The sequence below is a fragment of the Lepidochelys kempii genome, chromosome 8, assembly GCF_965140285.1.
Source record: "Lepidochelys kempii isolate rLepKem1 chromosome 8, rLepKem1.hap1, whole genome shotgun sequence".
NCBI classification, from domain to species: domain Eukaryota; kingdom Metazoa; phylum Chordata; order Testudines; family Cheloniidae; genus Lepidochelys; species Lepidochelys kempii.
The window spans coordinates 64,702,469-64,729,900 of record NC_136387.1 but is presented as its reverse complement, the minus strand read 5'-3'; the positions used below and the strand labels follow the sequence as shown (position 1 = coordinate 64,729,900).

At 40.5% G+C, this 27,432-nt stretch overlaps 1 protein-coding gene across 1 annotated transcript; it reads left to right on the top strand.

Moving 5' to 3' along the window:
• The first annotated feature begins 1,433 nt into the window (after positions 1 to 1,433).
• ATP6V1G3 (ATPase H+ transporting V1 subunit G3) lies at positions 1,434 to 26,289 on the top strand. The gene is made up of 3 exons (XM_073358219.2): positions 1,434 to 1,537; positions 10,049 to 10,149; positions 25,400 to 26,289. Exons 1-3 carry the CDS (start codon positions 1,456 to 1,458, stop codon positions 25,571 to 25,573), a joined length of 357 nt encoding a protein of 118 aa, XP_073214320.1. The 5' UTR covers positions 1,434 to 1,455; the 3' UTR covers positions 25,574 to 26,289.
• The last annotated feature ends 1,143 nt before the right edge of the window (positions 26,290 to 27,432 follow it).

The window sequence follows — 27,432 nt, the reverse complement described above, 5'->3', positions numbered from 1 at the left end:
GTTGTCTTGAACAGCTATAACAGGTTTGTGATTTCAACAGCTGAGATGGGCTGTCATCTCATGTGGTATCTGGGAGAGGGAGAAGTAATATGGGTTGTATGTACTTCCCCGGGTAAGATTCAGTGTGCAGAGCCACTCTACACTATTGCAGTGACAAAAGGAAACAACCTCCTTTTCACTCTCCCCAGGCTCCTGCCATTTGGAGCCCAGTGGAAGAGAGAAATAGGACAAGAGGTTTCTCTCTTTCCATTCTCCCTCAAGCATGCAGCCACTTGGAAAAGAGAGCTTCATAGCAACAATAGGCAGTTTTTCATAAGGGCCAGAAAACAGCCTTGCAGCATGCAAGCAGTACAGAGCAGCTGCCCTAGGGAGCTCCAGAGAAGAAAGGACCTTGGAGCAAGAGCTAACAGCAGAAATAACCAGCGACATTAATTCAGCTAAATAAACCAACTGAATCACAATGTCGAATGATCCCTAGCCTTTACACAGGTGAATGGAGGGAGCACGGAAGGATTGGTTATTCAAATATCTTTTCAAATACTTTACAGTGCTTGACTGTAAATATTCCAAATTTGAGCTGTGTTACTTGCTTGTGACTGATGAAACGGGGAACAGAAACAATGGCACATGATCTAAGAAGATTAGCATGCATGCAGTATTGGCACTCACGGGTGTGACTATCATTTTGCTTGTTAAATGGAGTCAAACCCAGGACCCCCAAAGTTATGAGCATAAGCCTCTAGCTCGAGCTACAGGGCTGAATCGCCGCAGTGGTAACTGTAGCAGACTCAGTTTCTATGGATCAGACACAACCGGGGATGCAGCAAGGCATACACTGAACAGTGGGTTACACATGCTTGCTTAAACTTTAATGTCTGCAATTCTTGTGCCTGGAACTTTGAAATTCATTTTCTGACAGTAAAACTCAAATTTCCAGGGAACGCAAACACAAAGAGAGGCACGAGCACAGTTCTATTTACTGGCCCAGGTCTACTTTGTTGGCCCTATTATTCTGACATAGTACCCATGGAAACTGCTATTAAAAGAAAACTTCAGTAAATCAAAATCTTTTTTTGTTCCTGATCCCACAAACAAGAGTTTAACAACTAAATTCTCCTTCAGCAGAGGGTTTATTTTAAAATAAGCATCCTAAAACTGTAAGTTTGGAGTGTCATTCCCTTATTTTCAAAGTGCTTTAATCAAGTCATTGTAGGTACTGTGTGACCTAGAGAAGGAGAGAATCTCTAAAACCAGTCAGCGTCGTTTTCCAGATTCTACCCTTTGTTGTTCTTTCACAACAGTAATCTGCCCAAAGTAGGCTGGACTGGTGCAAATTGGATGGGTCTTGTACTGAATGTTGCCACAACAAAACACACAATGAAGAGATAGACGATGGTATATAATTCCCCCTTCACTCCCAGTTATTACAAAGGCACACCAGACCCAAAAATCAGCATGACCAGCCAGTCTCAGGGAATCCAGCAACTTTTACAGGCAGAAAAACGTGCAAAAGACAAACTAGAAGAAGCCAAAAAGAGTAAGTATCTGGCCTGCGTTTATTGTATTTTCCCACTGAATACTCATTAGATAAAAACCACTGTATTTATTTTTAAATGTTGGGTTCTTTTTCCTGGCCAGTGCAACTGAGCTGCCCTGGAAGGTATTGCCATTTGCTGCTGGTTTAGCTCAGATGCAAATTACTATCCCCCAGAGCAAATGGGAAGCAGACAGGGTACTGTACCTGACAACGCCACTATCTAGCCCTAAATGAAGTCAAAGTGAGTTTTGCAAGAGTTAGGGATACAAAGTTAGGCCCTTAGTTATGATAACTTAAAGCTTGTGGCTGCTTACTTTTGATTTGGAGGAACTTTAAAAAAAAAATTAGTCAGCCAAAAGGAATATTTCCAAATCAGAAATCTGGATAATTGACAAGCATAATTATATACATGTACTTAAACTGTGCCCATACTTAATCAGGACCTGAGATGCCAGGTGCACTTACTCTGCTGTGCATGAACATACATTCCTACTGTCATCACCTCAACCACTGCCACACCACATGGGATACTCGCAGAGCCTTTTTAGCTTAAAACACCTTCCAAACCCCTTGGAGCCAGAAACTGACATCAGAATGCTAAGTGCTTCTGGCAGTGCTGAGGCACGGGGATGAGAGTTAGAGTCCGGAAATACAGAAACCCAGCTATTGTTTTGTCAAAGTTACAAAACATATTTATTGATCAAGTACCTGCTTCATCTATATTATTTTTAAGCAAATTATGTTTGTCTCCTCTTTAAGAATTATTGGTGATTAGGAAACAACTAGAACCTGTCCCTCTCATGAACTATTTTATTATTTAGTATCAGAAACAGGGCAAAAGGTAAGACCTTTCTCTAAAAAGGACAAATTTGAAGTACCAGATTCATTCACAATCTAAAGAACTGGGATAGATTTTTGTCTGTATGCTAAATATTGCAATCTGTGCCTATTAGTGTAAATGACAAAACTCTAAATGACTTAAGTGCAAGTAAGGTCAGGCCTTAGCAAGATTCCCATTTGGGATTTCTAAGATCTAGTTTACAGAAAGTTTGTGTACCGGTATGGTCATTCTGGTTAGGGGGGTGCTTTTTTTACTGTGATAATTATAGTGGGACTGGTGCTTAAAACAGGCATATTGTATTCTCCTTGCCTTACAGGAATAGCTATAGTAGTGTAGGTATAGTCTACAGTAGAAAAGGTTGCTCTATGAGTGTAGCAATACCACAAAAACTTCCTAGTATAGACAGTTTTTACCAGCAAAAATATGCTTTTGGCAACACAGTTTAGAGCAGGTCCTCAAACAAAATAAGGTACACCAGCAATTGGATTTTTATGCCAATATAGCTGCGTCTACACTAGGGCTTTTGCTGGTATAACAGTGGTCTATCGATGGTATTTTCAGAATTCTTCTATGAACCATAATTTAAAGCATTATAGTTTTTTATTCACTGTCTGAATGTCCGTGTTTCACAGCAGTAATTTAACACAGACCAGATATACTAGTTTAAATCCAGAATAATTTCAACAACTTCTGGATTTAGACCTATGTAAATGACAGCAGAATTTGACTCATGATTGGAAATAAATAAAATAGAATGTAAACAAAAAAAACAAATATTTCTGAAACAGTCATTTAAAAATACTAATGTATCTGTTATAATTATCACTTAACAGGTAACCTGTGCACATAGTAATTTGTAAAGCAAGTCAAGCATATTCTGTTTCAATTCAGAAAACACCAACTTTGAGCCAATTTGTACCAGTTAACATCAGAAGATCCTGCTCACAGGTTGGCAATCAGCAAATCTCAGTTGCAAAGCAAAACAGTGAACTTGTCCTACCTGTTCTAATGCAACCCTTTTTATGTTAACTGTAAATATGACCTGCATTGAAAAACAGCTGTTGTGCAACTTCTCCAGTGGATTTTGCAAAGGGGATAAGCAAATGTCCTCTGGAGCCTAGAATGAGACTACCAACTCATTTCATACATTGCAGAAACAACCTTTGAACCCAAATCTCCCTTTAAAATTATGCCACCTTGCCTCCCCTATTTTCATTAATAATTACCCAGCTCTCAAAAATAAACATGCATTGTCAGAGCAGGGATGTCAGTCCAGCAAGGCTCCTTTTGGACAAAACAAGAGAGAAAAGAAACACTAATAGAAATATGTTTTTAAAACAAATGATGTATCTGGCCTTTTCTTGGTTAATATCTGGTATATAATGTAATATAAAAACTGCAAATACCGAACCACTAACATATATTAAATTTGTATAAAGTGCGGCATATCCTCCTCAAAATGAGTATTCCAAATACCTACATGACAGACAATTTAATGACAGGTTTCAGAGTAATAGCCGTGTTAGTCTGTATTTGCAAAAAGGAGTACTTGTGGCACCTTAGCGACTAACCAATTTATTTGAGCATAAGCTTTCGTGAGCTACAGTATGCATCGGATGAAGTGAGCTGTAGCTCACGAAAGCTTATGCTCAAATAAATTGGTTAGTCTCTAAGGTGCCACAAGTACTCCTGTTCTTTAGACAATTTAATGTGGTCTTGAAACTAAAATGTTCTAATTTTTTTTAAGAATGCCATTTTAGTGCTTGGCAAATTACCATCATGTCATCCATATGTAGACACTTACCAGAGAATCCTCAATTATGTATTTGAAATTCCAAAGCATATTTGAGCAAGGCAGCTTTAGTTTAATAGAAAGTGATACATACATTTTTTTTTGACTAAAGTAAAATGTGGCATTTGCAGAAATGACCGATTTACCATGATTTAGTTTTTATGCATGACTTCACAAACCTGCAGCAGTCCTAAAAATCTCACCAATACTTTACTAATCAAGTCTAGTATATTACTATTAAAGAACTACTGCTCCAAGAGTACATTTTTATTCCTGGCGCCTTAGAGTCTAACCAATTTATTTGAACATGAGCTTTCATCCGATGAAGTGAGCTGTAGCTCACGAAAGCTTATGCTCAAATAAATTGGTTAGTCTCTAAGGTGCCACAAGTACTCCTTTTCTTTTTGCGAATACAGACTAACACGGCTGTTACTCTGAAACCTGTCATTTTTATTCCTGGCAGTATTTAATAATACTTTCCAGCTGAATAGAGGAGATGACAACTAATAAAGGGCTACCGAACCACAAAAGGTGAAACTGCAGCCTGGCCAGCATGATGGCAGTGTAGAGGGGTAAGAGAGCCCTCCCCCCACTCTCCCAGCACCACCTTGCAGGGGTTCGGAGCATCACAGAAGGCGAAGCACCTTCAGCAGAACTGCTATGTCCTTTCCCATACAGGTGGGGAGAGGGGATGGGGAGCAGGCAGAGCCAGTGCTGTTCTGCTGCCTGTGCTCCCCTTCCCCAATAAATGTGCCTTTTCAATGAAATTCTCTTTGTGGAAGATCTGATTATTGTTGCTGAAGTTGGTGGCCATGGTTTTTGGTCAAAACTCGAAGTCAGCATAATTATACATTTACACACACCATCTCAAATTTATTTATTGATTATTTTTGCCCCTCCCAAAATGAATATAGCAATCTCTCTTTGTCATCAGAATGGCCTTCCTGCCTTCAGATATTTCTAGCAGACGCTTCTCAATAGCCTTGGCTGAATTTCGGTTTTGTGCCATCACCAAACATGTAGTACCAGATCCCCTGACTTGAGCAGAGCTATACTGATTTACACAGGCAGAGAATCTGACCCATAAAGTTATCTGTATCCCTGAACAACAGGCCTAACTTTGAAAAGCAAGACTTGTGCAGATAGGGTAGCAGACAAGAGGTTAGTGTTAGACAAACTGATTCATTAATTTTGGCGTGCCTCTAGTAAAACAGCAGGTTTAGATATATTAATACTTAATGTAATCAGGTGCAGCAGTCTATGCCCTATTACATACGTAGGCAGCAATGTCCACTAGCAGCAATTCACCCGTAGCTCTTCCAAAACAAAGTCACTGGTGTGCCATGACCAATGGTATCATGGAGAAACTAAATGGCTGCCACTGTTAAGTGACAACCAGTGTGTGGCAGCAGATATGGTATATCTTACTTACTAGAACACAGTAAAAAAATTTCTGTTTTTTTTAATTCATCAGATTAATTACCAAAACCAGAGAAATCCAATTTTGTAATGTGTCTTAGTTTATTTAATATGGGGTCAGGAGGGATTGTTCGTGATTAAATGGGTAACAAATGTACTAGAGATGGGCCCCAGCTGGAATCCCAAATTTGAAACTCCCCCAGACTTAAGGGTAGCTTAGTTAGTTCTCGAGAACCAAACCCAGATTGTGGATGATGTACATCAGCACAGCTCCCATCAAAGTCAATTGGAGCTCCATGGGTTTACATGTGCTGAGAATCTGACACCCTCATTTAATTATTAAGGGGTAGCGCTATAAAGCTTTAACTGGAAACCCAGATCTGAAGACCTTCAAATTTAGAGGGGTTGTATTTCAAAATAAAGACCCAACCCCAGCTCCAAATTCTGTTGGTTAGGCCAATCTCAAGTATTTACATGAGTCATTCAATCTATGCTTACTGCTTCTGGATATTTGGAGCAGTAACAGAACCTGATGTAGCAAAGTCTGATTCAAGAAATAGAAGAAAAAGAATATACTTTAATCTTAAATGGGTAAAAAAATGTCCATCCTCTGCCCTTCTCTACAAACTCTTAGTGATCTCCAGTGACATGTGGACTCTGACAAATCTAATTAAGTAAACATAAAAACATTCCACAAGATGGGCTGATGTTCAGTAAATCCACCAGGTTCTACACTGTGTATTACTCCTTCTGTATAAAGGCTTTATATAATCATACCTGATCCCTCCTTGAATCCCACAATAAGCACATTCAGTGAGTCAAGTAGCCCATAAATCAATACGAGGCTTTTAGGAATTTACTGCTTCTAAATCTATTCACTGAAATGCTGGTAGTGACTTGGGACTGGCCTGCTCACTGAGCAGATAATTTACCCCTGAATCAGTCATTTTTACTTAGAATTTTCTTGAGTTACAGACCCATTAAAAGCACTTTTTCTGGCAAACTTCAGATTCATTTTTGAGCTATGCCTAGGAGAGTTATATTACTGTATGTTACATCTGATATGGCTTCATATGTACAAAACAACTGAAACCAATCCACAGTAGCATGATGTACTACAGAAGAAATGAACAATTGCCTCAATCTGATGCTGCTGTCTGAACTAAATCATGTACCAAAAGTGGATAGTTAGGGCCTGAAAGTGTTCTTACTTACACCAGTTTTACAACAGGTTTCAGAGTAACAGCCGTGTTAGTCTGTATTTGCAAAAAGAAAAGGAGTACTTGTGGCACCTTAGAGACTAACCAATTTATTTGAGCATAAGCTTTCGTGAGCTACAGTATGCATCTGATGAAGTGAGCTGTAGCTCACGAAAGCTTATGCTCAAATAAATTGGTTAGTCTCTAAGGTGCCACAAGTACTCCTTTTCAGTTTTACAACACTGATTTCAGTAGAGTTACTCCTGATTTACACTGGTGCAACTGACATCAGAATCAGGCCTTCAGTGTCTAGCAGACTCTGAGAAATGGCATTTGAGGACTACATGCAGGGCAATTTTAGTAGGATAGATTCAAAATGTGACATCTCTTGGCAAGTTTCACTGTAAGAGCAGATTAAAGCTGATCAAAATGCTTAATAATGTATAAAGGCCTGGCATATTTAAGGATAGTGTGGGAGGGGTTGTGGGATTGGCTGGTTTTATCTTAGAAATATAAGGAACATCAACTCTTAGCTCTCCGCTTTTGCTGAAGAACTTATCTGGGGGTTTCAGAAAAGGATTTTTTTTTAACTCTCACACTTTAAATAAAGGGAGGTGCATGTGATGAGCCTTTTTCTCCAAAGCATTAATAAGTGTAAAGTTGTGAATAGGTGTTAACCAAAAAAGAAGCTATTTTAAATAGACTAAGACTTGCTTTCTTAAATGCCCAACGTTCACTCTCATGGTTCTTGGGTGTGTGTGAACAAATGATTTTGGGGATCTCTGACTGAAATAAAAATTGAAAATAAATTGGTTCAAGTCAACCCAAAACAAATATTTCTGGCAAACTGAAAAAGTAAAAAAATATCATTTTTGCTCAGCCTGAAACAAAATACTTAATTTGAGTGGCTTTTACCTATTTTAAATAAAGCTGAAGTAAAATTTCAAATAAAAATCTAAACTTTTGTTTTGAAAACATCAGCATGAAATGTTTAAATTTTTAGGATTTTTTTTTTACCAAAACAATCCAGCAAATTTTATGCAAATTCACAAAATGTTTTGGTTGACCAGAATCTACAATTTTTGGCCAAAAAAAAAAAAAAAGTTTCATCTGAAAAATGTCATCATGCTCTGCGTGTGATATCATCATTTCATTCATTTATATGTCATCATAGAGTCTTCCAGGCATGACAAGACCTAATATAAAAACAAAAAAACACAAAAGTGACAAACCCATTTCTTTTTCCCCCTTGTGGATCAGTTTTAAATCTAGCATTTATAGCTCCCTCCAGGAGTGCTGGAAGAATTTTTATAGTAGGGGTGCTGAGAACCATTGAACCAAACTGTAAACCTTGTATAAATAGAAACCACTTCAAGCCAGGGGGTACGGCAGCACCACCAGCAGCCCTAGTTCCAGCAACTATGGTTCCCTCAGCTGAAAAGTGCTGGTTTCCCAGACAGCAGTTTGTGGAGAATTTGTAGGATCCTGTAGGGATTAGGGGGATTTTGACAAAATCCTATGAAACAAATACACATATAGATATCAAATTCCAACAGTTATCACAAATTCACCACTTGTTTCATGTTCCAATTCCATAAGCAACATGTTTCTATTAATTCTTTCTCTCTCCTCCTACACAGAGCATCCTGTCAGATCCAGGAGTTACATAGATCATATCCAACACTGCACTGATTTTACACGCTGTTAGTACTCATTGACATCAGTGTGACTGTTCACAGTGTGTAAAGTTAAGCATGTACATAAGTCATTTCAGAATCAGGGCCTTAGTCTTTATTACAGCTAAGGGTCACTTAGCATAATACAGTAAAAGCTGGGTTATCCGACACTTTATTAACCAGAAAGCGCTATTAACTGGCATTTCTGATATCTCCCAACTAGTAACTGGGACTAGTATACTGCCCAGGAGGTTATGCAATTGTACATTCTGCACTCTACTTTCATGCAAAAGAGGCAGAAGACAAGTAAGCAAGCTGCCGTCAGGGATTTATTCAAAACAGCAGCTTCCAGGGTGTCATAGGGTCATTACAGATTCAGCCCAATCTCCTACACCTTCTACATCTACAAATGATAATTGATGTTGATAATGATGACTCTGAGGCACTGCAAGATCCTGAAGTGTCTTCTGAATCATCAAAGATTAAATTATATTCAGTATAGTTTTAATGTTAAGTGTATTTTTAGTGATCTGGGTGTATGCCATGTGCTTCCCATAGTGATATATAGTTTCATAAGATAACCTACTGTATAGAAAACTTTACCTGTATAAACGTAAGTGCTTCAAGAAACCAACCACTCTGCAGTGCAGTACTGGAATGATGAGTCCTTGTATACTATTTTATTCTTGATTAATTTTATTGTATTCTAATTCTTTGAAAATTGGTATTCCATTGGTAAGTATAATTCTTAGCTAACCGCACACTCCTGCCCCTTCCCCCCCCATTCCTAACATGCCAGATAACAAAGATTTTTCTGTAATAAATAAATAAATTAATATTGATTTTGCCATCACTTTCATGTTTCCACACATTAGAAAACAAAAGCTGCTTTGATGTCCTCTGTGTCTTAATCACCCACCTGTGCATTTTACAAGTGTTAGGATGAAAGGGGGGCGGGCAATAAAATGTAAATGTTGCAACTTAGCTTGTTAGTGGCTGAGCTGTATCTTCAAAGTGCCTTGGAAATTTGCCAGCATTAAATAGAATCCAGTTGGTGTGGACTGAAGGGTTCCTGGCAGCGAATCAATACAGCAAATCTTATAGAATAATGTCTCTTCCAATCAGTGACAACTCAAACCTGTTCTCTGATTGCTACTGTTGCCAATTAAGCAAAGATAAGCATTTTATTTGAACATGAAGCAGTGATAAGAAATGGTCATTTATGTTGTGATAAAGAAAATCAGTTGAAAATGCCGTATGCTCTATTGTTGACAACCCTACCCATTTTTTATGATTGTTGTGTACTTGTAGACAAGAAGGGCCTGATACCATAGGTTGGGCGCTTTCGTGACTTAGGACCACAAGTTCTATTGGCTTTCAGTGGAACCTGTGTTCCCTAAATCATTTAGGCACTCCTGAAAATCTTACTAGTAATCTGCAAGCAATCAAAACTCTCAAGTACTTTACTGGGGATTCAGCACATGGAATACTATGCTGTGTAGAATAAGTACTGTGTGGAGACAACCATCTCTTCAGGCACAATGCTAATTTCAAAGTAACCCTATGTTTCCTCTCTCTGTCCAGGAAAGGGAAAGAGACTGAAGCAAGCCAAAGAAGAAGCCATAGCAGAGATAGACCACTACAGGTTACAGAGGGAGAGGGAATTCAGGCACAAACAATCTAATGTAAGTAAGAAGCTTACATACATATTTCACTATGTCCATGGAAGTCAATAGAGAAGGGGAGGACATGATTCAATAAGCATTGTATTAAGTCCTTACTGTAGATCCTTTATATACGGTACACTATCAGCTGTCCAACAATTCATAATGAATTTACTTATTCACTGAAAATATTAGCAATGGGGCTGGACTTCAAAGTTCAGCTCTTTTCACAAACTTCAGGGACTTTTGGATCTGGGGCTTTGGATCCAAACCTTACTAAAATTCAGGACTGTTCAGATGCTGGGGATCATTCAGGCCCGTCTCTTGGGAAATATATATAATGCACATATTTTTTGAAAAGTACCTTCAGTTTCTCTTTTTTAATGCCAGGCAGATTTTCTGTTAACATCAGAGCAGAAGCTGGAGTAAGGTACAATTCTGGTTGCTAACTAATATACAAAGAGTTCAGCTGCAGTGACTCAAAGCTTATCGATGTCAACAGTTATCTTTCCACTGACTTCAGAAGGCTTTGGGTCAGGCCCTATGAAAAGCTATTGCGTTTATTCATTTATAGTGTCGGACAAAATTTTACAGGCAAAACATTTTTTCAGTGAAAAATGCAGATTCAACAACACCACAACGTTTTACAAGTTTGTGTTTATGTCATCAAAATTTGGTTGCAAAAAAACCAAAACAAAAAACAGAATTCTGATCAAATGTGAACTTTTTGTTTTGGAAAATTTTTGGTTTGAAATGACTTTTCATTGCAAAATTTCCTTAATTTGTTTATATACATAAAAATCCAAAATGATCTTTCTTTCAACTTTTTGATTCATCAACAAGTGGAAAAATATTCACTTTTGGTCCAAGCCAAACAATTTTTCTAAACTGTCCGTGAAATGCAAAATCTATTATTTATCTAGTTCTGATAATTTAATCTTAGCTTCCAACTATGCACACAGCAACATCTGTTCAAAACTGATTTTTTTTCCATTACATTTTTCAGAGTAAAACAGTAATCTGGCTGGCATTTTTTCACCTGAATTTCTGAAATTTAGTAAATTTTAGATATTCCATCATTTTTCAATTTTCTTTGCTGTTTTCATGAAGGGGTATCACAAACTATTCTCTTTGCTTTACTGGACTTCCTTTTTGTCTGATTCCGTGTAAAGCTACAACAGCTGAATGGGGTGGGGAGGAGAAGAGGAAGTCAAATTTATCAGCTTGTCACTTCAGCCAGAGTGTCAGCTCCAAGAGATAATCTCACAGTAAAGCAGGCAGACTTGTCCTGCACATGCTATTTCAGATTTTTACTGACAATTGAAAAAAAGGTAAAATATCTTTCAGATGTGTTCACCTTTACATTCAAGCCAGAAAGAGAGAAATTGTCGTCTGATGTCTGAAACAGCAAAGGAGACAGAAATTTCTCTGTGCCTTACTTTGAGCAAAGGAGAAAGAAATTTCTCTGTGCATTATTTTGAGCACAATCTTCTCATTACACCCACAATTACCACACTGAGCTAATATTGTAGATTGTGAATTGAAGCAGTTTACACAAGACTACAAGAGCACATACAGCTCTTCCAGTGCCAGCATGTTGTAAACGATCATTACAACCCTCCTTCACTTTCCCTGACCCCTTTATGTCGGACATTTGTCTGTCCCAGAAGAATGACAACATTATTAACCCAAGCCTGGAGGGCAGTACGGAGGGCAGTGCCAGAGCAGTGGTCCCTAACTAGTTCATGTGCTGGCTCATGTGTTCCTATGAAAACATTTATAATTCCACAGTTATTACAGCCACATTTAAAGTTCCCCATTGTACTTAGCATCTTGACTGTGGCTCATTAGAGACATGTTGGACTAAATTCTGTGCGGACTCACACCCCAGCCACAACGTATCAGACCATAATACACAATAACAATAAACAACAATTGGTGTTGAATAAGAGTGATAATTGCTAATATCCACTTTAGCAGCGTGCAAAATTTGAGCACAGATCTGGATCCAAAATTTGCCAAACAGCTCTATCTTTATAGCAGACTAAATCAACTCTCTCCCCAGGATTCTAACTTTGGGGTGTACAAAATCCATTTCTGAATGTTGAGAGTCTCTCTCATAGTGAAATAACACTATGGCCCTTCCACATGAGGATCTCCAAGAGCTCGATAAACATGAATGAATTAAGCCTAAGAAATGGAGTGTAAATAAGTGCATAATTTACCTGGTTAATTTAAACTACAATGAACGGGTTACACAACATCCTTAAGGTATGGCACCTACCTATGGAGATACAAGGCCTGATGCTGATCTCATTCATACCAGATGTAAGATTAGGAGCAACACTATGGAAGTCATTGGTCTGACACTGCAGTAAAATCCTCAAAGTCAAAACAGATCATAACTTAAATACAACATCAAATGAAGTTCAATAATATGAAGGGTTTGAAATCAGTAGTAGAAAACAAGAACATGAAAAAATCTAGGCAGAAATTCAATCGTTAATTAACTTATAACACTGTATGTTTTTCCTATGGTGTGAATTAAGGGGGAAGGGTCCCTGGTGTGGAGGAGGCTCCACCCAAGTGCGTAGTAACACTCTTGAGCATTTTCCATAGGGTTGATTTGGAGACAACATCTAGCTACCCTGAATCTGCATAAAGTTCTCTCTATGGAGATGGCTCGCTATGTGGAAGGAGTCAGATCTTTCCCAAGTAAAGGCCCTCAGGGTTTGGCCCAAAGTTAAGATACATATAATGCTAATTATTATCCTCAGAAAAATAATTATTACAGATAATGATAATCCCTTCCCAGCATTTAAAATTTTGTTTGTTTCCTTTTATTTCTCTCAAACTAGCAAAAGTTTTAATTCTATATTATAGATCAATTGTTTACTCGATGCTACTTAGAAAATGAATATCATTTCAATGGAAATCCTTCTAAAGGATAATCTTTATTCATTCACTTTGTCATCTTTGAAGGCAAAAATTGGGCTAAAGTCACAAGGAAAATGAATTTGGTGATATTAGGTGAGCAGCAAGAGACCACTGATTTGGTCGCCTTCATGTATCCTCTCTACACACACATAACATGCATCTTTTGAAAGCTTATTATGTCTACTTTAAGATGAAGTATATTGTGGACCTGTCAAATGGTGCTGTTACCACAGAAATGAGAACAAACAATGACACTATCAACATGTTAAAATGACTACTTTGAAATATTTGCATTAGTTTCTGGTAGTTTAATGACTCTCTGTACTATTTCAAGACATGAAATCGGATTTTTTTGTGACCTCAAATCATCACAATAGCAATCTAAAGGGTAAAACAAAATGTAATAATAAATTTGTTAAGAGCACTCAGGGCCTCAAATGCAAAAAAATCACAAGCCACGTAGAACACAGCTGAATTGCTTACCTGCAGCATTTGATTTGCAGTACAAGCTGCATACACATCAGAATCAACAAGAAGCTTTAGCAATCCTGCATCTCCCCAGAATTTCCCAATACATGCTATAAAACAGCACAAGGTACAAATCATAGAATCATAGAATATCAGGGTTGGAAGGGACCTCGGGAGGTCATCTAGTCCAACCCCCTGCTCAAAAGCAGGACCCATACCCAATTAAATCATCCCAGCCAGGGCTTTGTCAAGCCTGACCTTAAAAACTTCTAAGGAAGGAGATTCCACCACCTCCCTAGGCAACGCATTCCAGTGTTTCACCACCCTCCTAGTGAAAAAGTTTTTCCTAATATCCAACCTAAACCTCCCCCACTGCAACTTGAGACCATTACTCCTTGTCCTGTCCTCTTCCACCACTGAGAATAGTCTAGAACCATCCTCTCTAGAACTCTCTCTCAGGTAGTTGAAAGCAGCTATCAAATCCCCCCTCATTCTTCTCTTCCGCAGACTAAACAATCCCAGTTCCCTCAGCCTCTCCTCATAACTCATGTGTTCCAGACCCCTAATCATTTTGCTGTTCATATTGGTACCAAGTTCATTTGAGACAGTCCATTTCACTTGCCGAGCAACAGCATACAGCTGCTGATTCTTGGTGTCAAGGACATGCTGCTGTCCTACAGCGGCTGACATTTCAGCACTGTAGGACAGACTCTGGCCTTGGCAGCTGTCTTGTATCCACAATAGGTGCATATGCAACTACTGTGTAGGTGCTTTTCTTTGTTGCAAGCTATCAATATCATTTGGTATTGGCAGGACATCATGAGGTAATAGTCTTAAAGACACCAGGAGAAATCTTGGACAGAGTTCATTGGTAAGATACCAAAATTTATTTTCTCAAGTACTTTTTCATGGCAAGTCAGTTCTGGACGTGTTCTAGTTTTTCAAATGCTGCATACTGCATCAGAGACTCTAATTACTCGGGGAGACTAAGTGACTTTTCTTTCCCATGGTTCAGTGAATTTCTCATGATGCTGGACTATCTGCAGTTTGTTCTTGAAATAGCACTCTAGCCACGGAATGGAAGGTATTCTTTCCATCAGTGGTCTCTGTGTTGATGTCTATACTATCATCTCCATCATGAATGAGATTTCTACCAGCATGAAGTGGTTCAATTCCGTTTGGAATGAGCACACCTCACTGGAGTCTTTCTACTTCGGCTGTTGCCGCATTAGTCATGAATCACCTTAGCTCATCATAATTGATGCAGAATCCCTGATGATGTTGTATGTCAATTAAATTGCATGACCCAAACTCAGGTGTAGCTGCGTAGCAAAGCTTATGTGTAATGGTGTGATAATTTTGGACCTGTTAAATACTATGCACTGCACGACTGAGAAGCAACTCCTCTGACTGTCTTCTGAGGTATGACACTCATTGCTGTCTGAGTTATATGCCTCTTTATCTAGCAACCAAAGGACAAACTCCTGCACTAATTAGGGTACAAAAGCAGCTAAGCTCTGTAAACTGCAATCACCTGGCATTGGATAATATGCGGAGGCTTTCATTTTGGCTATTTCAGACTGAAGGACTGAAGTAGCATTATACAAAACCACTTGTTCATTTGAAAGCTGGTCATCAGGCTCACTCATCAGAAGAACATCTATAAAACATTTGGATGAGTTAAGTTCCTGCTTCAGATGACTAGCAGCTTAGATACCATCAGCTAATGTCATTGCACTGAAGAGAATGATGGTAGACTTGCCTTGTCCATGTTGTGTATGGAATGAATTTGCAAAACCTCATTGTTGTTTCTGATCTTGCCTGTAATTTGGGACTGGAATAGCTTGCAGCTTCTACATCTGAGAGAAGTAGAGCTTTATAGCTTTTTAGCAGCTTGGACAGGAGAAGAGCCTTCTTGTTTCACATAAAGATCATTGTCTATCTCTTCAATCAGCTGATAAAATGCAGTGTCATAAGTGTAACTAGATGGTTTTGCTTTAAGATTTATTTTACATAAATAGGAAGAAAGGCATGTTGAGTGATACAGTGCATCCTTAGCAATCAAGTCTTCCACACATAGTCTGTGCAACATGTCATCATCTCCTCTTTCAAGTGCTGTCTCCCTTACATTGGTTGCTCTCTAAAATGTTTCTAATTTACAACTTTTCTTATTTTTCTTGCGTGTTTCTCTCAAGTAAACAATGCACCAGGATCAAACACTGGAGGATGTGCTTGCTCTGGTGACTATGAAAGCATGTGAACATGATGCTCTCTGCTCAGATTCAGAGTCAGTTTTCTTTCCTGGGTTCAATACATTCCTGACATGTGCCAAATTTGACTTGCTTGTGTTTTTCCAAAAGCAGCCCCGGTGATAGAATATTGGTGGCACATCACCTAAACTAGATAACTCATCCAGTCGCCACCAATACAATTAATCTCTCCTGGCTTCGGCTGCCAGCACCACAGAATTCTGTGCAGCTCTGGTGGCTTCTGACAGTTTTGCGTTCTTTTGATTTTTTTGACAAACAACTCATTTTTCAATGCTTGTGGGGAATCTTTTTCTCTTTAACGTAAGCTTTACGGGACTTGTATCCTCCACAACTTCATATATTTCCCTGTGAAGGTAAAATTCCGATGGTATATTGTGAGCACTATCACAACCACCACCACCATTTTCCATTTTGTAGACGTATACAAATTTGTGCTAAATTAGATACAGTTTAGACCTATGGTACTATCAAAATTGCCATTTCCATTTAGTGAGCACTTGATTGAAGCCCAGCATGAAGCTGTGTATTGTCATCTCTAACAGGAATACTGATCTGTGCAAAATTAAATTTAAAAGCTAGATTCTAGACTATTTCAGTGGCTTGTACTACATGCATCGGCAATTACAAATTAAAACCTCCTACTAGGCAAACTATTTGCTACATTGTATGTACAAAAGCTTATAAATGGAGGCACATTACATTAGGAATTCACATGCATTTAAATCTACCCACTATGCAGTATAAACCATTGGCACATAATCTGCTACTACTGGTGCCCAAACTTCAGCAAGAGTTTGATCTGGTCAGCAAATTTCAATTGAAAATATAGGAAACTATAATCACGTGTGAGACCCTGACAATTCAGAATATGCAATGCAAAAACATTTCATGTAAGTATGTTGCAATATGTTGATATTTGCCCTTTTTATCACATGCTAAACAGCGTCATCATTTCTGAAAAGAAAAACAAACTTGGCCATGCAAAACTAATATATATTTTTAATGCATTGTCATTTGGTAGTGTCAAGGTTCCTCCCCCACTCTGAACTCTAGGGTACAGATGTGGGGACCTGCATGAAAAACCTCCTAAGCTTATCTTTACCAGCTTAGGTCAAAACTTCCCCAAGGTACAAAATATTACCCCCGTTATCCTTGGAATGGCCGCTACCACCACCAAACTAATACTGGTTACTGGGGAAGAGCTGTTTGGACGCGTCCTTCCCCCCAAAATACTTCCCAAAACCTTGCACCCCACTTCCTGGACAAGGTTTGGTAAAAAGCCTCACCAATTCGCCTAGGTGACTACAGACCCAGACCCTTGGATCTTAAGAACAATGAACAATCCTCCCAACACTTGCACTCCCCCTTTCCTGGGAAATGTTGGATAAAAAGCCTCACCAATTTGCATAGGTGACCACAGACCCAAACCCTTGGATCTGAGAACAATGAAAAAGCATTCAGTGTTTTACAAGAAGACTTTTAATAAAAAATAGAAGTAAATAGAAATAAAGAAATCCCCCCTGTAAAATCAGGATGGTAGATATCTTACAGGGTAATTAGATTCAAAAACATAGAGAACCCCTCTAGGCAAAACCTTAAGTTACAAAAAAGATACACAGACAGAAATAGTTATTCTATTCAGCACAATTCTTTTCTCAGCCATTTAAAGAAATCATAATCTAACACATACCTAGCTAGATTACTTACTAAAAGTTCTAAGGCTCCATTCCTGTTCTGTCCCTGGCCAAGACGACTACAGACAGACCCACAAACCCTTTGTTTCTCTCCCTCCTCCCAGCTTTTGAAAGTATCTTGTCTCCTCATTGGTCATTTTGGTCAGGTGCCAGCGAGGTTACCTTTAGCTTCTTAACCCTTTACAGGTGAGAGGAGCTTTCCCCTGGCCAGGAGGGATTTCAAAGGGGTTTACCCTTCCCTTTATATTTATGACACGCCCCCCAAATCTCAGCTAGGGTGAAACACTGGCTGGGATTTCTTCCTGGAGCTCTAGGAAAACAGAGTTAATAAGACACATGCATCTCTAAATATACTACCAAGTACATAAAGACTAACAATATTTTCCACATCTCAAGGACGATTTTAACCAGTTGATTCTGGGAAACTTTCACGGGAGAGTGCATCAGCCACTTTGTTAGAAGCTCCTGAGATGTGTTGGATGTCGAAATCAAAATCTTGGAGAGCTAAACTCCACCGAAGAAGTTTTCTGTTAGTTTCTTTGACGGTGTGAAGCCACTTTAGTGCAGCATGGTCGGTTTGCAGGTGGAAACGCCGTCCCCAAACATATGGGCGTAGCTTTTCCAGAGCGTAGACAATGGCATAACATTCTTTTTCAGTGACTGACCAGTTGCTTTCCCTCTCAGACAGTTTTTTGCTGAGAAACACTACAGGGTGGAATTCTTGATCAGGTCCTTTCTGCATTAAAACTGCTCCCACACCACGCTCGGATGCATCTGTGGTTACTAGGAACGGTTTGTCAAAGTCTGGGGCCCTTAGTACAGGGTCAGACATGAGTGTCGCTTTAAGCTTGTTAAAGGCCTTCTGACACCTTCCGGTCCACTGAACAGCATTTGGCTGTTTCTTTTTGGTTAGGTCTGTCAGTGGGGCAGCGATTTGGCTGTAGTGCGGTACAAATCGTCTGTAATAACTGGCCAAGCCTAAGAAGGATTGAACCTGTTTCTTTGACTTTGGGACAGGCCACTTTTGGATAGCATCCACTTTGGCCTGTAGGGGGCTGATAGTTCCTTGACCCACCTGGTGTCCAAGGTAAGTCACTCTGTTTAGGCCTATTTGACACTTCTTAGCCTTAACAGTTAGTCCTGCCTCCCTTATGCGCTCAAGGACTTTTTGTAGATGTTCCAGGTGGTCTGCCCAGGAATCCGAAAATATGGCCACATCGTCAAGGTAGGCGACTGCATATTCTCCTAATCCCGCTAGGAGACCATCTACAAGTCTTTGGAAAGTGGCGGGTGCATTTCGCAGCCCGAAAGGGAGTACATTAAATTCATACAGCCCGAGATGTGTGATGAAGGCTGACCTTTCCTTGGCAGATTCATCTAGCGGTACCTGCCAGTACCCCTTGGTTAAGTCCAAGGTAGAGATGAACTGGGCCCTTCCCAGTTTCTCTAATAGTTCATCTGTGCGTGGCATGGGATAGTTGTCTGGGCGAGTTACAGCATTTAGCTTACGGTAGTCCACGCAAAAACGTATTTCCCCATCTGGTTTGGGAACTAGAACCACTGGAGATGCCCATGCACTTTCAGAGGGGCGGATTACACCCATATGTAACATATCCTGGATCTCCCGTTCTATAGCAGTTTTAGCTTGAGGAGACACCCGGTAAGGGTGGACCCTAATTGGGTGAGCATTACCTGTGTCAATGGAGTGGTATGCCCGTTCAGTCAGTCCTGGGGTGGCTGAGAACGTTGGCGCGTAGCTAGTGCACAGCTCCTGGATCTGCTGTCGCTGCATACGCCCAAGGGTCATGGAGAGGTTCACCTCTTCCACACCACCAGCACATTTCCCTTCGTAGTAAACACCTTCAGGCCACTCAGCGTCGTCTCCTCCCTGGGCTGTAAACTGACAAACCTTTAATTCTCTGGAATAAAAGGGCTTTAGAGAATTAATATGGTACACCTTAGGCTTTCGGTTGGAGGTGGGGAATGCTATGAGATAATTAACAGCTCCCAGGCGCTCCTGGACCACGAATGGCCCTTCCCACGATGCTTCCATTTTATGGGCCTGGAGCGCCTTTAAGACCATGACCTGGTCTCCTACTTTGAAGGAACGCTCTCTGGCATTTTTATCATACCAGGCTTTTTGCTCTTTTTGAGCATCCTGTAAGTTTTCTCTAGCAAGGGCTAAAGAGGTTCGGAGGGTGTTTTGTAGGTTGGTTACAAAGTCCAGAATGTTAGTTCCTGGAGAAGGTGTAAATCCCTCCCATTGCTGCTTCACCAACTGCAATGGCCCCTTAACCTCACGGCCATATACAAGTTCAAATGGGGAAAACCCTAAACTGGGATGTGGTACAGCTCTGTAGGCAAAGAGCAACTGCTGCAATACTAGGTCCCAATCATTGGAGTGCTCATTTACGAATTTACGTATCATGGCCCCCAAAGTTCCATTAAACTTCTCCACCATGCCATTTGTTTGATGATGGTAAGGAGTGGCAACCAAGTGATTTACCCCATGAGCTTCCCAAAGGTTTTTCATAGTTCCTGCCAGGAAATTAGTCCCTGCATCTGTGAGGATGTCGGAGGGCCAACCTACCCTGGCAAAAATGTCTGCTAGTGCCTGGCACACACTTTTAGCCCTGGTGTTGCTTAGAGCTACTGCTTCCGGCCATCGGGTGGCAAAATCCATGAAAGTCAGTATGTACTGCTTTCCTCTGGGTGTCTTTTTCGGAAAAGGACCCAGAATATCCACAGCTACTCGCTGAAATGGAACTTCAATGATGGGGAGTGGCTGGAGAGGAGCTTTGACCTGGTCTTGGGGTTTTCCCACTCTTTGGCACACCTCACAAGACTGGACATAGGTAGAAACATCCTTGCCCATTCCCTCCCAGTGGAATGACCCCCCCAAACGGTCTTTGGTCCTGTTCACCCCAGCATGGCCACTAGGGTGATCATGGGCTAAGCTCAAGAGCTTGGCCCGGTATTTAGTTGGAACTACCAACTGTCTCTGAGGATGCCAGTCTTCCTGGTGTCCCCCAGAAAGAGTTTCCTTGTATAAAAGTCCTCTTTCTACAACAAACCTGGATCGATTAGAAGAGCTGAGAGGCGGTGGGTTGCTCCGTGCCGCCGTCCAAGCTCTCTGGAGGCTTTCATCTGCTTCCTGTTCGGTCTGGAACTGTTCCCTTGATGCTGGAGACATCAGTTCCTCATGGGATTGTGGACCTAGGCTTGGTCCCTCTGGAAGCGATATAGGGGATGGAGCTGTTTCTGTTGACTGTGAACCGCTCTCCGCTGGTGCACTATGTTGGGATTCAGGCTCCGGCTGAGCCTCTTGTGTAGGGTTATCGGCTGCTGCCAGTTCAGGTTCGGTGGGGCCCTCTGGTGTTGAGGTTGCAAGTACTGGATTCAGTGCTGACACGGGGTCTGGTGTTGGTTGTTCGGCTGGTTCCGGTTCTGGGACTGGTTCCGTCTGGGTCTCTGGGACTGGATCCACTACTGCTGTTGCAGACATTGGCCTGGGGTCCAGGTCCATCACCTCTGACTGGGTCCTGATAGAAGTTTCCGGAACAGAGCTAGGCCTCACGGCTTGTTTAGCCTGGTTGCGGGTGACCATTCCCACCCTCTTGGCCTGCTTCACATGATTGGCCAAGTCTTCCCCCAACAGCATGGGGATGGGATAATCATCATAGACTGCAAAAGTCCACATTCCTGACCAGCCCTTGTACTGGACAGGCAACTTGGCTGTAGGCAAATTGAAAGAGTTGGACTTGAAGGGTTGAATCGTCACTTGGATCTCTGGGTTGATTAAATTGGGGTCCACTAAGGAAGCATGGATAGCTGACACTTGTGCTCCGGTGTCCCTCCACGCGGTGACCTTCTTCCCGCCCACACTCAAAGTTTCCCTCCGCTCCAAGGGTATCTGGGAGGTATCTGGGCCTGTGGACCTCTGGTGTGATTCCGGTGCAATGAACTGTAATCTGTTGGGGTTCTTGGGGCAGTTGGCCTTTACATGCCCCAGCTCGTTACACTTAAAACATCGTCCAGCTGACGGGTCACTGGGACGAGGAGGGTTGCTGGAGAACGGGGTGGTGGGACGATAAGGGGTCTGGAGGGTTCTTTGGGAGGTAGGCGGGGCTTTGGGCGGCCCCCGGTAATAGGGTGTGGTCTGGGGTGGTCCCTTCTGGTCTCCGCTCCAACTGCGACCAGTTTTCTTCTTCTCTGCCACCTCCACCCATCTGGCTCCAATCTCTCCTGCCTCGATTACAGTTTTGGGTTTCCCATCTAGGATGTATCTTTCTATTTCCTCAGGAACACCCTCTAAGAATTGTTCCATTTGCATTAGGAAGGGCAAATTTACTGGAGATTCAACACTTGCTCCTGATATCCAGGCATCCCAATGTTTCACAATGTGGTAGGCATGTCGGGTAAATGACATGTCTGGTTTCCACCTTAGGGCTCGGAACCTCCGACGAGACTGCTCGGGTGTTATCCCCATTCTGACTCTCGCCTTGGATTTAAACAGTTCATACTTGTTCATGTGTTCTCTAGGCATTTCAGCTGCCACCTCAGCTAAGGGTCCACTGAGCTGCGGCCTCAGCTCTACCATGTATTGGTCAGTAGAGATGTTGTACCCAAGGCAGGCCCTTTCGAAGTTTTCTAAGAAGGCCTCGGTATCATCACCTGCCTTGTAGGTGGGGAACTTTCTGGGATGGGAAGTGGTACCTGGAGAAGGATTGTTAGGGTTTGTTGGTATGTTCTGCTGGGCCTTTATTCTCTCCATCTCCTCCACATGCTTCCTCGCCTCCATTTCCCTCTTGTGGGCAGCCTCCTGTACCTCCTTCTCCAGCCGCATGAGTTCTATCTGTCTTTCATGTTCCCTTTGTTTTTCCTCAGCCTGAAATTTGGCTAATTCCAGCTGTAGTCGAGCCGAGGATTTGGCCATTCTAACCTCTCTGTTTTTAACTAACTTTACACCCGAGGTTTAGAAATAAACAAACAAAACTTGGCTGTAATTTTTTGCTGTGCTGGAATAGAATACCTATTCTCTGATAGTGATTGTCAGCCTACAGAAAAAGACAATTCCCTTGTCTCTGCTCTGGGCCCAAATTAAAGCAAAAAACCTCGAACTACTTGAGAACCTGCTTACCCAGCCCAAAGAAAAAAAAAATTTCTTTTCAAACCTGTGCTCCTTGTAAAACAAAAAAAAAAAATCAAAATCCTAAAAAAAACCCTGCCACTTTTGTCTCCAGGCAAATGGGTAGAGCACACACCCCCTATTTACTTTTAGGAAGAAAAGAAAAAAAAAAACAAACCTCTGGGTTGGAAGACTGTGAATTTCCCTGCAGGAGTTAAGTACCCTGCCTCCAGGCAAATGAAACCTGCAATTCACAAGATAATCCCCTTTTGTCTCTGCTTGGCCACAAAGCAGAGAGAAACCAAGCTGCTTTCAGTTTCAAAGCTGCCTTCTGGACTTCCTAAAAATTCCTTTTTAAAATCTGTATTTCTAGTTCAAAAAATCTCAACTGGATCTCAAAATGATTTCAGGTTAATCCCACCACTGTGCCACCATGTCAAGGTTCCTCCCCCACTCTGAACTCTAGGGTACAGATGTGGGGACCTGCATGAAAAACCTCCTAAGCTTATCTTTACCAGCTTAGGTCAAAACTTCCCCAAGGTACAAAATATTACCCCCGTTATCCTTGGAATGGCCGCTACCACCACCAAACTAATACTGGTTACTGGGGAAGAGCTGTTTGGACGCGTCCTTCCCCCCAAAATACTTCCCAAAACCTTGCACCCCACTTCCTGGACAAGGTTTGGTAAAAAGCCTCACCAATTCGCCTAGGTGACTACAGACCCAGACCCTTGGATCTTAAGAACAATGAACAATCCTCCCAACACTTGCACTCCCCCTTTCCTGGGAAATGTTGGATAAAAAGCCTCACCAATTTGCATAGGTGACCACAGACCCAAACCCTTGGATCTGAGAACAATGAAAAAGCATTCAGTGTTTTACAAGAAGACTTTTAATAAAAAATAGAAGTAAATAGAAATAAAGAAATCCCCCCTGTAAAATCAGGATGGTAGATATCTTACAGGGTAATTAGATTCAAAAACATAGAGAACCCCTCTAGGCAAAACCTTAAGTTACAAAAAAGATACACAGACAGAAATAGTTATTCTATTCAGCACAATTCTTTTCTCAGCCATTTAAAGAAATCATAATCTAACACATACCTAGCTAGATTACTTACTAAAAGTTCTAAGGCTCCATTCCTGTTCTGTCCCTGGCCAAGACGACTACAGACAGACCCACAAACCCTTTGTTTCTCTCCCTCCTCCCAGCTTTTGAAAGTATCTTGTCTCCTCATTGGTCATTTTGGTCAGGTGCCAGCGAGGTTACCTTTAGCTTCTTAACCCTTTACAGGTGAGAGGAGCTTTCCCCTGGCCAGGAGGGATTTCAAAGGGGTTTACCCTTCCCTTTATATTTATGACAGGTAGCTTGGACCAATAAACACCACATTGAGGTGTTGAAATTAATGTAAACAGTATTTGTGGAACTGTGCAAAAAAACGACAATCATTTTGGGTACCATTGTTTCACTTTGCCTTAAGGCTTACAGTACCCCTTGATAGCTCTACATCAGACCTCATCTAAACACACACAAAATAAATTTTCCAATGATACATGATGAGGGTGTGCCAACATTAAACTCCAAAAATATGGCCCTTTTTGGAGAATTGCTGCTCACCTATATGCTCCCTTGTATCTTGTGACCATTGGACCACAACACAATTTGCCTCAACAAGTAGCCTCGGCTCAAGAGAACCACAAGACTGAAACAGTAGTAAGGGTGTGCCTTGGAACCACAAAACCTAAAATTCATACTATGTATTGCTCCTTTATCACACTCACAGGATGTTCTCTTTAGCTATGGGTAGCTACTGTATATTGCACTATTTTTAGAATTATCTGCAACAACAGACCAGAGAAAAACTGCAACTCTTATGAAAAAGCCCTATAGAATTGAATATTGATGACTACAACTGGATTATATAGAGATCTAAGAGGCTATCAATCTCTATTCATTTCTTTTCCCAGGTTTTGTGAGCCATCCTACAGCAAGGAAGATTATGTTCGATTAAACTCTTTAGGACTTTTCTATAAGGGAAGCACACTCACAGGAAGTTGGGGCAGTGGAGGGATAAGTGGAGGGATAAGTCACAGATTTGGAATGTGTGCATCTGTTTACAACATAACCTTGCTAAAATGTTCCGCTAGTCAAGAAAGAAGGGAAGATACAATTACATCCAAAGCGAATGTCCTGATATTTATTGTGCCAGAAGCTGTCTGGTATTTGGCCAGATAAGAAAATGTAATATTAAAAGGCCTCAAATGAGGCCTATTGAGGGTTATACATCAGTAACCATGGAAGATGTTTCAGTGCTTTGGAAACACAAAGGCTTCATTTTTAATTTATTTATTTATTAGGAAGCATTCCCATCTTCCACACTTCAAAAGCCATGGTTTGCATTAATTTTATAAGCTCAAACAACCTATCAGTGATAGAATGTCATGGATTAATCAATAAAATGAAAATATTCAAAAATGTTAAAGAGAAAAAACTCTTCATAAACATTGTACGCAACAGTGACATTGGAAACCTGCACTACATGGGGACATTTCAACGCTAACAAGTATCCAAAGCGTTCCCATTAATCCTGTTTATTATGTTTATGGTTTAATGTACTTTAAACCTTACTTTTACAGAGTACTGTGAAAGGTTTGCATAATGTTTATGTTCGGGGATAGAAAGACATTCTTAGAGGCTGCCCTGGCTACAGTAAACATGGCTGTGATGTAAGCCTTTATTTTGCTCATAGGGTTTCTCTTGTTTTGCCTTTGTAGATAATGGGATCCCAAGGTAACCTCTCCACTAAAATAGAAGAGCAAACAACAGAAAAAATCCGAGACATCACCAGTAGCTTCCACAAGTATATGGAAAACATAATGAAACAACTTTTGAACATTGTATATGACATCAAGCCTGAAATCCACCCAAACTACAGAGACACAGTTTAAATCCCATTGATGTGTGCATGTATCAACAGAAGGCACACTGTTTTCCTAGTAACCCAAATCATCATCTCCTTTATGGGATTGTCTGTACATGAAAGAGAAACACTAAGCCCAAAGCACACAGCTATACACAAAAATTTTTATGTGACAAAATTCTATGAGGTTTCCCAAGAATTTGGTGGAATGGATTTGTTTTTCCTATTGATAGCTATTACCCTGTCATTTAAATAGTAGAAAGTTGACAACAGCAGAACAAGTGATTATTTGACACTGACAGCTTTTTAGTGGGTGTCTTTATTTCTTTTCTTATATAAAGTGTTCTGTACTACTTGGGGTATTGCATGAAATTGTTTGTCCCAATCCTTAGTACATTTAAAATGATCAGATATGTAATAATGTTTCATTTTACTTAAAATTAAAGAACTTCTTTCTTGTTTTGAGCAAATGGACTGTGTTGGTTATGGATATTATAGTAGTAGGCTGTTTCAGTTTCCTGTATGCATTTGCAATGACATGTCTAGAGTAATGACCCTTAAATCACAATTCAGACAAGTTGGGTGACCAACACGACTAGAACAACGCTACATGCAATAACATAGTTCATATTTCCACAGTGGTGGCTCTTCGTAATTTATAAAATGTAAATGCACAATATAGTTCTGGCTGATTTTACATATTTACCTGCCATGCCACTCTCAAAGAATTGTCCTACTGTTAAATTGCACCATATACCCTACAGGCTTTGCTTTAGGTCTGAAAATCGATATAAATGATTTATACTAATAATGAAATAGCTTTAGCTCAAGATACATAACAGAATATCTGTCATGAAGCAAAAAAAATTAGGTAGGGCTGTTTTCTGCAATCCTTACATTGAATACTACCTAAATCCATGAGGAGTTTCACTGAAATCAAATTACTTAGGGCCAGATCCTGTTGCTTTTACATTGGGCCAGATTCTCCCATCTTTACTCACCTTGAGTAGTACGTGAGTCCTCAAATAGCTCCATTGATTTTTGTGGAGTAGAATACCACTCAAGGTGAGAATAGCAGAATCTGCCCCATCCTGATCCAGCCCCTTAGAAGTCATTGGAAAAACTCCCATTAACTTCAATGGGATTTTGATCAGGCCCTATGTCATGAGCTCAGCTGAATGCTTGTTTTCATTAGAAAATTATGTCAAGTTAGATCATAACCTTAAGGAGTTGCAATAACTAGCAAAACAATTACCATGACTTTTTTTAGTCTATGTAGACTGAAACAAGTTGTGTTCCACTTCATGCCAGTGGGTCATAGGCAAATCCTTGTTCCAGTTAGGTTTACCCAGATGACATGGCGTTAAACACAGCTTGCCTCTGTGCAGAGAGACTGCACTGCCATAGTAAACTGTGTCAGTTAACATGAGTCCTCAAGGTTGTATCCTAATTCTATATAATCATCTAGTGAAAACAAGTGCTGATTATTACATTTTCTGTGGTTGCTTAGACTCTGTGTATACAAGCATACTTCAGACATGAAAATTTATGTCTGTTCTGAATTCCAGACTAAGAGAATACTGAGTATCAAGGAAAATATTTTTTGGGTGGCTTCTTAGCAGTTGCTAACAGAGCACTTATTCTGATGTTTCAAAATGAAAAGATACACTGATTTGCTAGTGGAATGAAGATATGGTGTGAGTTAAAACAATTCAGGGAGAATGGTGTAAGACAATTTCTTGTAATGGTTGCAACTTAAAAGTGTGGAATAATTGTTTTCAGAAAGCTTTAAAGCTTTTCAGACAGAGGATTATCTTCTGATTTCAGTTAATCTGGTGTAATGCCAAAATAAGTACAGTGATTTTAGTGGAGGTACTCCAAATGTGC

What these genes read in the sequence shown, in the direction of transcription:
- ATP6V1G3 (XM_073358219.2), top strand. Translation starts at nt 1,456, where the DNA reads ATGACCAGCCAGTCTCAGGGAATCCAGCAACTTTTACAGGCAGAAAAA. An exon ending in ACTAGAAGAAGCCAAAAAGA is followed by an intron (nt 1,538 to 10,048) that starts GTAAGTATCTGG and finishes CTCTCTGTCCAG; the next exon opens with GAAAGGGAAAGAGACTGAAG. An exon ending in TCAGGCACAAACAATCTAAT is followed by an intron (nt 10,150 to 25,399) that starts GTAAGTAAGAAG and finishes TTGCCTTTGTAG; the next exon opens with ATAATGGGATCCCAAGGTAA.